General features: G+C 36.1%; 1 protein-coding gene across 1 annotated transcript in view; it reads left to right on the top strand.

Annotated features, from left to right (window-relative positions):
* LOC150108415 (transketolase) overlaps positions 1-12,402 on the top strand; it is a 154,403-nt gene that overhangs the window by 105,258 nt on the left and 36,743 nt on the right. Inside the window, exon 9 of the mRNA XM_090415830.1 lies at positions 9,750-9,964. Within this exon, the coding sequence (XP_090271956.1) occupies positions 9,750-9,964 (215 nt within the window). The remainder of the gene's footprint in view (positions 1-9,749; positions 9,965-12,402) is intronic.

Raw genomic sequence — 12,402 nt, 5'->3', positions numbered from 1 at the left:
AGAAATTAGATAAGTACCAGATCGACATAATGGCATGACTGTAACAAAAAAGACAAAAACTGGTGAGATCTTTCTGAACAATAAATACAAAATGTTATATTCAGGCAATGACAATCAAAGGAAAAGAAGGGATACCCATAGTATTCAACACAAAATATGAGGCTAATCTTCTTGAATGGCAAGCAATCTCAAGTAGAGTGATGTGGGCAAATATCAGAATGGGGAACTGGACAATGAGACTTATTTGTGCTTATGGTCCCACATAAGGTAGAAGTGGAGGAATTTTTTGATGCTTTAGAAAAAAGCAACTGACACAATGAAAAAGGAAAAGTTGGTCCTTGTTGGAGATTTAAATAGCAGAGTAGGAAGTGATTGTCAGACATATAAAAATATTTTGGGAAAATTTGGAGAAAAGAGCAAAGCTAATAATAATGGCAAATACCTGTTATATTTCTGCTCAGGACATGGACTGGTTATTACTAACACCATGTTCCAACATAAAAATGTGCACATATTCACATAAAGAGAAATGGAGAGAAGAGGCAAGGAATAAGAAACGTCTCATTGACTATGTTATTGTTGATAGTGATGTTTGCTCCCTGGTGCAGGACACCAGAGTGTACAGAGGATTTGAAATTGGAAGTGATCACTATTTAGTCTTGAGTAGAATAAAATTCAATTTCATATTGAAAAGAATGACATGTAAGAAAGTTTTAAAGTGAATAAAAGTTGAGCAGCTCTCAGATGTGAACTGTAGACAAAGATAATTGAAGAAAAATTGAAAGAATTTGAGAACATGAACCAAACCTTGGAGATTCAGTGGCAAACCTTGAAGAAAACCTTAATCGATTCAGCCAGAGAGGTGTGGTGAGCTTGTCTGCAATGATAGAAGAATCAGAACTCCATGGTGGACACAGGAAGTTCAAGAGGCAGTGAAGGAAAAGAAGTAAGCATATCAAAAGTTCCTGGCAAATAAGTCAGCATGTGCTCTTAGAGAATACAGAGACAAATGTAAGAAAGCTAAACACTGTGTAAAACTAGCTAAACAAAAGTCATGGGAGGACTTTGGCAAGAACACAGAAATTAAATATTAAGAAGGTGGTAAGATATCCTGGAGGTTGTTGAAGAAGCTTAGGAATGGAGGAAAAAGTGCTGTAAAAGGAGTTAGAGATTATAAAGGTTACATGAAAACAGGAGGAAAAAATATCCTTGGAAGTATGGAGTAATTACTTTGAAACATTGATAAATGAAACAAACAATGATAGCACAGTGGTAAAAAAACACTCAACAGGCATACAGTCAGGAATACATATCCATACTTGAAGTAGAAAAAGCCATCAAATGCTTGAAATGTGGAAAGGCAGCAGGAGTAGATGATATTCAACCAGAAATGCTGAACTATGGTGGTATAAAAGTCTTACAGTGGCTGCACTGCATAGCTCAGAAGGCCTGGACAGAGGGATGAATTCCTGATGATTGGAGTAGAGCTCTAATAGTACCCATAAATAAAAAGTGAAATAAAACTGAATGTGAGAATTACAGAGGTATTTCATTACTGAGTGTTCTGGCAAGATTTATGCCAGTATACTTGAGAAACAGTTGAGAAGAATTATGGAAGAACAAGCTGGATTCAGGCCTAATAGAGGCTGTCAGGATCAGATCTTCACTTTACGACAAATAGTTGAGAAAGCATGGGAATATAAACAAAGATCTGTATTTAAGTTTTGTCGATCTGGAAGAGCCATACGACAAGGTGCCAAGAGAGACGCTATTCAATACACTACAGTTATATAGTGTCAATGGTGCATTATATCAAGCAATACTTAGTCTTTATTTGAGTTGAAAGTCAGCAGTTAGAATTGAAGGAACTACAGGAAGCTGATTTAATGTTAAATCTGGTGTGAGACAAAGATGTACATTATCCCCTCTGTTATTCATTATCTATTTTTTAAATAACGAAACCTGTGGTGAGATCATAATTAAAAGAAACACACGTATTAGCCACAGTGAAAATTATTTACTTGTAAATATTTCATCTTAAGTATCTTAGGACATCATTAGTACAGTAGTTTAAACATTAATAGGAATAACATACAGTTAGGGCGCATGATTACGATAGAATCTCATTAAACGTGTGTAACTTGTTACAGAAGTAAAAAAGAAATATATATATATTATACAATTTTGTATGACAATTTCCCATACTTTAGGAATAGTAAGAACGTTGTTGCAGTTTAAATTTGGCCTGTGTAGTAGTGCTTCCGAATTTAAACCACAACGACGTTCTTACTATTCCTGAAGTATGGGAATTTGTCATACAAAATTGTGTAAAATAATTTTTTATCATCTCATCTCATCTTCTTTATACCCTCTTTTACCTTGCGGTGTCGAGGGTCCATTGATCATTGGACCTCAATCCGTTTACAGGATAAGGTGGTCAGCCCTATGCCCCGGTATATCCTATGGCTTGTAGTGTTAAGTTCTCAAGGCCAGTTTGCCTGCTTTGCGGGAGGAAAAATCCCAGAATAAACTGGGGAAAAAACCCTGCTGTCCACGCCCAAGACTGGCTAACTTGGCTATGGCTGAGGAAGATCCTTCAGCTCCTCACGTCACCGACGGGAATCGAACCTAGGACACTCCTTCCCCAGGCATATGGTTGCAAAGCGCAAAGCCACTAGGCTAACCTCGCGGACCAAAAATAGGAATAACATTTATAAAATAATTTTTTTTATTTGAAAATTTTTTTTACTTCTGTAACACATTACGCAAGTTTTAATGAGATTCTATTGTAATCATGTGCCCTAACTGTATGTTATTCCTATTATTGTTTAAATTACTGTACTGATGATGTCCTAAGATACTTAGGATGAAATATATACAAGTAAATAATTTTCACTGTGGTTAATACACATGTTTCTTTTAATTCATTATTTATATGGGTCACATTATGAAGGAAAGTGGTATTAAACATATCAGATTCTCATAGACAGGCTTATACTTGGTTATGCATTATTAAAACACTTAAGGAATTGAACAACGTAGTTAAGGATATAAATTAAATTATACTTTAATAAATATTTTCTGATATTTCGGCAATGTCACATTGCCATCTTCTAAAGGAACTTACAAAAAAAGCACGTGCACGTAGGCACCCCCCCCCCCCCTCACAACAATATGGAGTAGTGAAAACACTATACAACAGGGCTAAACTAATCTGTTCAAACGACTTGGCCCTAAACACTGAACTAAATCACATCCTCAACACTTTCTCAGTCAATGGCTACCCCCCAAAAAAGTCCAAAAAATATTAGAACCTACAAACCACAGATCCCCTCCCCCCCCTCCACAACAAGGATTACTTTAAATCCATCACCATTCCCTACATCCGAGGCACCTCGGAAAAGATTACCAAAATCTTAAAAAAAGCATGACCTGACCTCCTATTACAAACCTTACAGAAAATTGGCATCCCTTATCCGCTCCACTAAAGACCAACCACTTCCCCTAGACCTACCTGGTGTATACCAGGTCCCTTGCAGTTGTAATCTGTCTTACTTTGGCCAAACAGGCAGGACAGCGAATATCAGAATTTCTGAACACAAGGACTACATCCGGTTTCACAAGTACAGCCATTCTGGTCTTGTGGACCATGCTCTGGATACACGCCACAGAATACGGTGGAAGAAAGCTACAGTAATACACCGTAGCAAATACAAATACGCAAGACTATTTATGGAATCAGCCTCAGCCCTAAGAAATTCTCCAAACTCAACAAATTTAGTTGTATGCGACTGCCCCAAATTTGGGAGGCTTACATCAGCAGACCTTCAGCCCAACGGCCAAGAACACCTACTTAGCCCGCTAGAGGGCACCATCAGGACTTTTAGGAGACCAATAGCTTCATCTCTTCATTCCCAGTTACTGTGTTTGTAGTGCGTACGTGCACGTGCTTTTTTTTGTAAGTTCCTTTAGAAGATGGCAATGTGACATTGCCGAAATATCGGAAAATATTTATTAAAGTGTAATTTAATTTATATCCTTAACTACGTTGTTCAATTCCTTAAGTGTTTTAATAAAACATATCAGAATTGGAGATGTTAATGTCAATTCTTTGTTTTATGCGGATGATGTTATACACTTTTAAATAAATCTGCTACAAGTTTGCAAGATTCCCTGACTAAATTGAATAACTGTTGTAATAGATATGGTATGGTATGGAGGTCAGCATTAAAAAGACAATGAAAGTAGGTAGAATCATTGAAAATGTCAACTGTATTTTGAGTGGAGAACCTGTGGAACAAGTGAAACATTTCAGCTACTTATGCACAATTTTTAGTTAAGATGGTAAATTAAATATGGAAATAGACAATAGAATCAACAAAGCTGGTATGGTAGGAAGTCAATTGAATAAATTCATATGGAATAAGAGAAAAATTAGTCGTTACACTAAATTAGTTCTATACAAGACAGTCTTCAAACCAGTTTAAAATTATAGATCTGAGAGCTGGGTCAGAAGTAAAACACTTGACCAAAGACTAGAAACTGCAGATATGAGAGTCCTGAGAAAGATTAGAGGCGTGAACAGAAGGTATCAATGGCAATATCATATTAAAAACGAGGATATTAGGAAAGAACTTGACATTGTCAGCATCCAGGAATGCGTTAGCAGAGCTAATCTCAGGTGGTATGGTTACTTAAACAGAATGGGCGAGGAAAGATTAGCAAAACAAGTGTTCTCTGCCAGGTTGGCAGGAAAACAACCCAGAGGAAGACCAAGATATAGGTGGATTGATACAGTACATAGTGTCTTAGATGATAGAAATGTAAGATCTGACAATGTTGGAGTCTTGACAAGTAACAGACTGATTTGGAGGAAAATTGTAGGTAGGAAGTTAGTAATGATGTAAATTTTTCATGTAGTACTATCATATGCTGTATACCCCTTGAGGGTAAATGTCAGGAATTTGATGATGAACTTGTATTTTTAGTTAAGACATTCACATTAGTATTCTTGCATCTGATAGTTACTTATCTGTCTTCAGAAATATAATTTTTTTTAGCCTAAGCTCACCTTATGATAATGTATTGATCATTAGACAAGACTTCTTGAAATGGCCATAATGTAAATAAAATATCTTGATTGCCAAAAATTAATCTTTCTTGCTAATTTCCACTAGAATTGCTCTGGTATTGTTGATGTGGGAGGCAAGTGGAGAGATGCAAGAATTTTTCAACTAAACACCCAGGCCACAGTCAAATAGCATTAAAGTTAAACACTGGCCTGCAAAGGAAAATATTGCAGTGCAGAGATGCCCTGTGAATGACAGGGCAGATATGCCCTGTCATTCATAATAGCAGAGCTTGAGCTACAAGTATATTGGACATATGGGCATTAATGCTGGACACTTGAGTGGTAAAGGGTCTAGCAAATCACTTGGTCCAGTGACTTAATTAACAGTTTTACTCAGTGCAGTTGTGCAGAACCAGGGTATGATAAGAACAGTATGAACCCATTGACTCATGTTAGGTGATAACACTTTAGGTTAATGGTAGTAGTAGTATGGTGATATAAGTAATGTTTTTTTTTTTTTTTTGATACATTAGGTACAAATGGTCCGTGCGGTTAGCCTAGTGGCTTTGCGCTTCGCAACCATATGCCTGGGGAAGGAGTGTCCTAGGTTCGATTCCCGTCTACGACGTGAGGAGCTTAAGGATCTTCCTCAGCCATAGCCAAGTTAGCCGGTCTTGGGCGTGGGCAGCAGGGTTTTTTCTGCCAGTTTATCTGAGGTTTTTCATCTCGCAAGCAGGTAAACCGGCCCCGTGAACACACAGGTTACAGTCATAAATACTTACGGCAAGGAAGGCAACGGGAAACCACCTTGCTCATAATCATCTCTCCCTAAAATGGTAGCATATAGCTACCGTCCCGCGGCTGTATGGCAGATGGGAACCAGAAGAAGGTACAAATGCCACAGCCTACTTGAACTTTGTTGCTAAATGCTTACAGTTGCTCCTTTTTGTAATGCTGTCCTTTTTTTTTCTTTAATTAGATAATGCACTTTAATAATATAATGAACCTCCATTTTCCAATTTGTCTATAACACAAGTTGCAAGAACAATGAATTGAGAGGTGAGAGAGTTGGTCTTTAGAAGAAAAATAAGGGCATCCAACTTCATATGGAGTTTGAAAGCAGCACCAGGATTATATTTCTTTTAAGTTCTATAAGGAATAGTAATAGCATTACTGTAATCTGTATTGAAGGGCTGTGGGAAAGAGGGAGGAACAGGTATTTTGTTATTATGGCATTGTAACCATCAAATAAAAATGTATAATGAATACAGATAAGTTCAGCTATAAGAAAAGCATAGTTTGAACATAGGTTGTTGGTTTCATTAACATGAGTTTTTAAAATATGTTGGGGGAGGGGGAATAATGGGAAAGTTTGTAAATATGTCTGTGTGGGTAGGATTTTTGTAAAATCCTACAATAACTCAAAATCTGGTTTCAAAATTGCAATCTGAACTATTGAACTATATTAATCCAGACATTCTACAAGTACTTGAAAGAATTACTGACAATTCGGCCAAATATACCCTGGAAAAGAATAAAGAAAAACTAAAGACCAAATTCCACAGTTTGAAACAATGGCAAAATATGGCGGCCAATCACAGGAATCCATCCAATCAGGAGACCTCCTCCCTGATAAACACCAACAATGAACAACAAACAAGGAGTGACCAACCACCGGCAAGCAAGAACCATGTGATCAACCTATCAAGCCACACCCTGAACAGCAGTGAACTTATGCTGCTGAATAAAGGACTTAACTACGTAATAGCACCTAAAAAGGTAAACAAATTGGATTTTATCTACAACATAGAAAGAGGCATCAGGTCCCTATCTAACAATATAGCCGATAAAATACGATTAGAAACTAGTAATGTCCTGAACATTAAGAAAACCATACAGAACAATCTCACAAAAACAGAACTAGCAGCAATTAAGTCATTAAAAGCCAATCAAGACATAATAATAACAAAATTGGATAAAGGCAATGCCACTGTCGTCCTTGACAGGTCAACATACAATATTCAGATGAATCAACTAGTAGCCGATAATACATATAAGCTGGTAAATTATAACCCAACAAACAGCATAAAGGATAAAATAGAGAAACTGCTCAAGTCAGTCACTTCTTGGCCACCGGACACGGTTAAAAAAAACTCAAACCCCACTATGCCCACTCTCCCAGAATATATGGGGTCCTAAAAAATACACAAACAAAATGTGCCACTTCGACCAATTGTGGAAGGAATAGACAGCCCCAATTACCACTTAGCCAAGAAATTAGCGTCAACACGCAAGGAGTTGGTGGGTCATTCCCTCTCTTACATAAAAAACACAACACTTTATAAACAAAATTACAAACATAACACTTGACAAAGACGACTTATTAGTCAGTTTTGACGTTTCTGCCCTTTTCACTAATGTCAGCAATGTCAACTTTACTAATTTCAGTAATGTCAGCCGGAAATTTTCAGAAATTTCCGGCTGACATTACGGCCCTCTTTGGCCACGTACTACAGTCCGGTTACTTTGTGTGGCAAAACAAATTTTACCTACAAAAAGAATGTACAGCCATGGGCTCACCACTATCCCCCCCAATCGCTAACTTCTACATGGAAACCTTTGAGCAAAGGGCTCTTGATTCCACTATGCTAAGACCGACAGTCTGGCTTAGCTACGTTGACGACGTGTTTGCGATCTGGCCGCACGGGCGATCCTAAACACACAACACAAACACATACAATTTACCATCGAAATTGAAAATCAAAACTCGCTCCCATTCCTAGACACACTAGTCACACGTCTTCCTTCAGGCAGTCTATCCTTCATGGTCTACCGAAAACCGACATACATGGGCCAATGCATACCACCACCCATCACAAAAATATGGAGTCATTAACACCCTTAAAAACAGAGCTACAACAATTTGCTTTAACCAGCAAGCCCTGAAACAAGAACTAAAAATCATTGACACATTCATAAATAATGGCTATAACAAAAATACTATTAATAAAATACTCCATAAAACAACAACAAAAATGAATCTAGATTACAGTAAAACCATAGCCATCCCATACATTAAAGGATTATCAGAAAAAATCAACAGAATCCTATAACATTATAACCTCAATGCCACCTTTAAGCCACCCACTAAACTTAAAATCATATTCAGCTCCTCTAAGGATCCTCTCCTCCCATTGGCACATCCTGGAGTCTGTTGCATCCACTGCACCTGTAACTTACCGTACATTGTACAACAGGATGGACAATCCCTATACGTAAGAAAGAACACATTAAATATAACCATTATGGTGAAGCAGGCCTCTCAGATCATGTGCTCAACACCTTACCCCAAATCAACTGGAAAAGCACCTGCTCTTTACACCATACAAAAAAATCCTGGTATGAAAGGAAATTTAAGGAAGCCTGCAAAATCCTGATAAACCACCCAAATATTAACAACAAATATGGCATGAAAATTCCAAGGATATGGATGGCACACATTCAGCCTATCTAATATATAAGATCCAGCATAAGTCTGGACTCTAGCCAATCTTCAGCTAGTATTAGAAACCATTCCATACCAACTGGCTGGAATGTACATATATAATCATGATGTTAATATATGTATATAGATAGATACATAGACTTATTGTTGTGCCCAATGTATTTCTACAACCAACAGATAACATTAATAATAGGACTCTGGCATTGATGTATACATTTTATTTTATTTATTTATTTATTTTTTCCATTAGAGGTCAGGCCAACAATTGTTGTAGCGGTTGGTCAGTAACTTTAACAAACCAGTTGATTGTAGTGTAGCTTGTTTTCTGTGTATAGTTGTATGCTCCAGAAGATGACCTCGACAAAGTCGAAACGGCGAATGTAGATTTTAGTTATATATTAAACTAAAGTTTTTATTCAAACATGGTAGTTGTCTCTATAATTTTCAAAAATGTAAAATATTTGTTCCTTCTCTCCACCTTTATCTAGAACATCTCAGAAAATATAGCTAAAACTTTAAAGAAATATATGCACTGCCTTCAAACACCATATGAAGCTGTCTGCCCTTATCTTCTCTCATAATGACAAACTTCCTCCCCCTCTCACTTTTTCAGGTATATACAAGGTTCCTTTTTCTTACAACCTGTATTATGTACATACTGGATGATGCATCATCATCCATCTTTATGAACACAAGAAATATATAAGCTGCTACAATTGTGGTTAGTCAGGTTTAGCAGGCAATGGCTTGAATGCCATGCACATAATATAAGAATATTATTATATTCTTGTATTCATGCACATAATATAAGAATTGTAACCTTGATGACGTGTCTGTGACAAAATGTTGGAATCATCAGTCTGTTTAACTTGTTCTTCTTCTGTCTTTACTCTGCGTTCCTTGAAAAGCTATCTGGAGTTCTCCCATTTAATCTAGGCTTTGACTATTACATAAGTGACACCTTCCCAACCACTTGATGTGTACTATTAGTTGAACATCCTTTCCTGTATGGAAGCACATTAAAAAAAAAATGAGATTTACCTGTGAAAAAATGATTTTGATGGTAGTATAATTGTCCCATATTTATTAGCCAGAGTACTTATTCACAATACTGTAGTAGAAAATTAAATTGCAAAAAATGAAAATATTTACAATCTTGCAATAATTTAATAGGTGAAGATGGACCTTCTCAGATGGGATTGGAAGATATTGCTCTCTTTCGTACTCTTCCTGGAAGCACTGTTTTCTATCCAAGTGATGCTGTTTCAACTGAAAGAGCATGTGAAATTGCAGCGAACACGAAGGGAATTTGTTTTATTCGTACTTCTCGCCCAGCCACTGCTGTGCTCTATCATAATAATGAAGAATTTAAAATTGGTAAAGCAAAGGTAATGTAACTTTCGTTTACTTGTGACATGTTTCTCTATATAGATGCAGGTTAAAAATGTAGTAAGGTACAAAATTGATTTAGGAAAGATGAATACAAAAGTGATTAATGTATCAATCATATTTGAAACATACATATTAAGAGTGGATAGCATTCTAACATATAAAAAATGGAAAACAATTATTGATGTGTTTAAAACATTTTCTTTATATCTATACCACTGTGTTCAGTATAATATACCTTGGAATTTTGTATCAAACAGGATTTTCCTTATATACAATTTAATATAGATTTCTATATTTTTTATTAGTTTTTTTAAACTTCAAGTAAAGGAGAATGTTTGTTATTGTCACTTGATGGGTGGAATAGTGTAGCATTTGCTTAAACCTTGTCTTGCTTTTGGTTATCAGTAACTAGATTCATTTCAGATTCTAACGTGCCTCATAATCATTGCTTGATACTTAATTTTTGTTTGACAAACTTTCTCTGATTTGATATCTATATTCAGTTTTCTTGAAATATATCTGGTGCTAGTATACAAATAAAATTTTCCAGCTTGTATCAGATCTTTGGGAATGGTAGTTTACTTTCCTAAATACCTATCATATCTTTCTTTAAAGAGTATTCACTGAAGATGCACTTATCTCTGCTGATAGCCCATTTCACATTCTCACCATCAGAATGACATCAGAACATTTTTGAGGGGAAAAAAAAAAGCAGTGGAATACAGCATCTGTGAATGTCTATTCAGCTCATCTTCCAAAAAAATATAATTTTTGAATATACATAAAATTTCTGATATGTACTACCCATGGATGTGTGTGTGTGTGTGGGGGGGAGACTTTGAAGATACAATCAGTAGTGTAACTGCTACTTTTTAAGGTAATAAGGAGTTTTTTATTCCCTTGTTTGTTTAGGAGATGCATAAACAGTTAGCTTACTGAAATGATTATCAAAATTAACTTTCATAGATCTCACAGTAGTTTAAAAGCAAGGCAAGTGAACTGGAAACAGATTCTTGATGCTGTTTATTTCAACAAATTAAATATTTCTTTACACAAATAAAGCTAAGTAAATTCTAATGAATAGCTTTTATATAGTTGTACTTCTATAAGAGCTATTCGTTAGAATGGCTGCATTCATTCTCCATTACCATGGATGTCCTCACCTCACCCACCATAGAATGAAAAATTCCATCTACTGGTACCCGGTAGCTCTCTGTGATATCACCTCTCTTTCTTCTGTTTTGCTAGTGACTACAGTCCACAAATTCTCAGTCTCTCCTCATAATCTACATTCCATAGTCCAAGTATCATATCTTACACTCTCCTCTGCATTCTTTTCACTGTATCTGCATCACCTTGGAAACCAAGAGACCAGGTCTGTACACAGTAGTCCAGATATGGTTGGAAAAAAAGCCTTGTAAAGAGACAAATGACTTATCCTTATCCTTACATGTCAATGTTCATTTAAGCATTGCGATTATCCTCTGAGTTGTATTCACAACCTTTGCTATATGGCCCCTGAACTTCAACTTACTATATACTAAAACTCAAGATCGCTTTTGTCAGTTTCTTTTAGCATAATCTCACCAATACAATGTACCATTGGATATCTCATTATATTGAAGTGCATGCCCTTTTATAGAAATTATTCAAATTATTCTGCATGTTGCACATTTCTGATTATCCTATGTTTGCATCGTCAGCAGATAACTGTATGTCTCCTGTCAAATCCTTTCCAATATCATTAATGTAAGATTGAAGTAAATGACAATGGACCAATAGACAATTTTTTTATACTGTTCTCACTCATGAAAGGTTATTAGTAAGCCTATAGTACATTTGTACTGTAGGTGGGCTAAGGATTTTTTTATTTATTTATTATTTTTTTTTTCAATTTTTATCAATTATATATATTAGAAAAACTTTTATTGGGATTATATTGATCAAGTGTATATAATAAACAACTAAGTTATACCAACTAGTTTCACCAACTAAGTCTGTTGGCATCTTCAGGGTACATAATTGATGTAAGGCACTAAAAAGTAAAAAACTGTTACAAACTAAAATCAACTGATTCCAGTTATATTAAACAAAGAACAGAGCATGTATAATACATTCATAGAGCGTGGATGATCTCCTTGTTATTTAGGAACGTTCTATAGTTGGCACTATAATTCCGTTCTGGCGAGTTGAAGGATCTGATAAGGGTCTTCCAGATCACGGGCAAGATTAGTCCTTGGTTCCTGTTAAGGTTTTGTGTACAGCAGGCAACTGTTGTGGCCTCCTTAAAAATTCAGGAGCGGAAGTCCTCCTCCATGTAAGGAATTGTGCTTCTATCCCACTCTATGGTATGGTTCGTTCTTGAGAAATGAAACGCTAACCCCGATTTTTCTTCTCTGTTATTATTGACGTCACCTATATGTTCTTTTTGCCT

Source organism: Typopeltis vanoorti, chromosome 3 (genome assembly GCF_054136105.1).
Source record: "Typopeltis vanoorti isolate ZY-2024b chromosome 3, IOZ_Tvanoo_1.0, whole genome shotgun sequence".
Classification (NCBI taxonomy): Eukaryota; Metazoa; Arthropoda; class Arachnida; order Uropygi; family Thelyphonidae; genus Typopeltis; species Typopeltis vanoorti.
The sequence above is the reverse complement of the archived record's forward strand: the minus strand, read 5'-3'. Positions and strand labels throughout refer to the sequence as shown.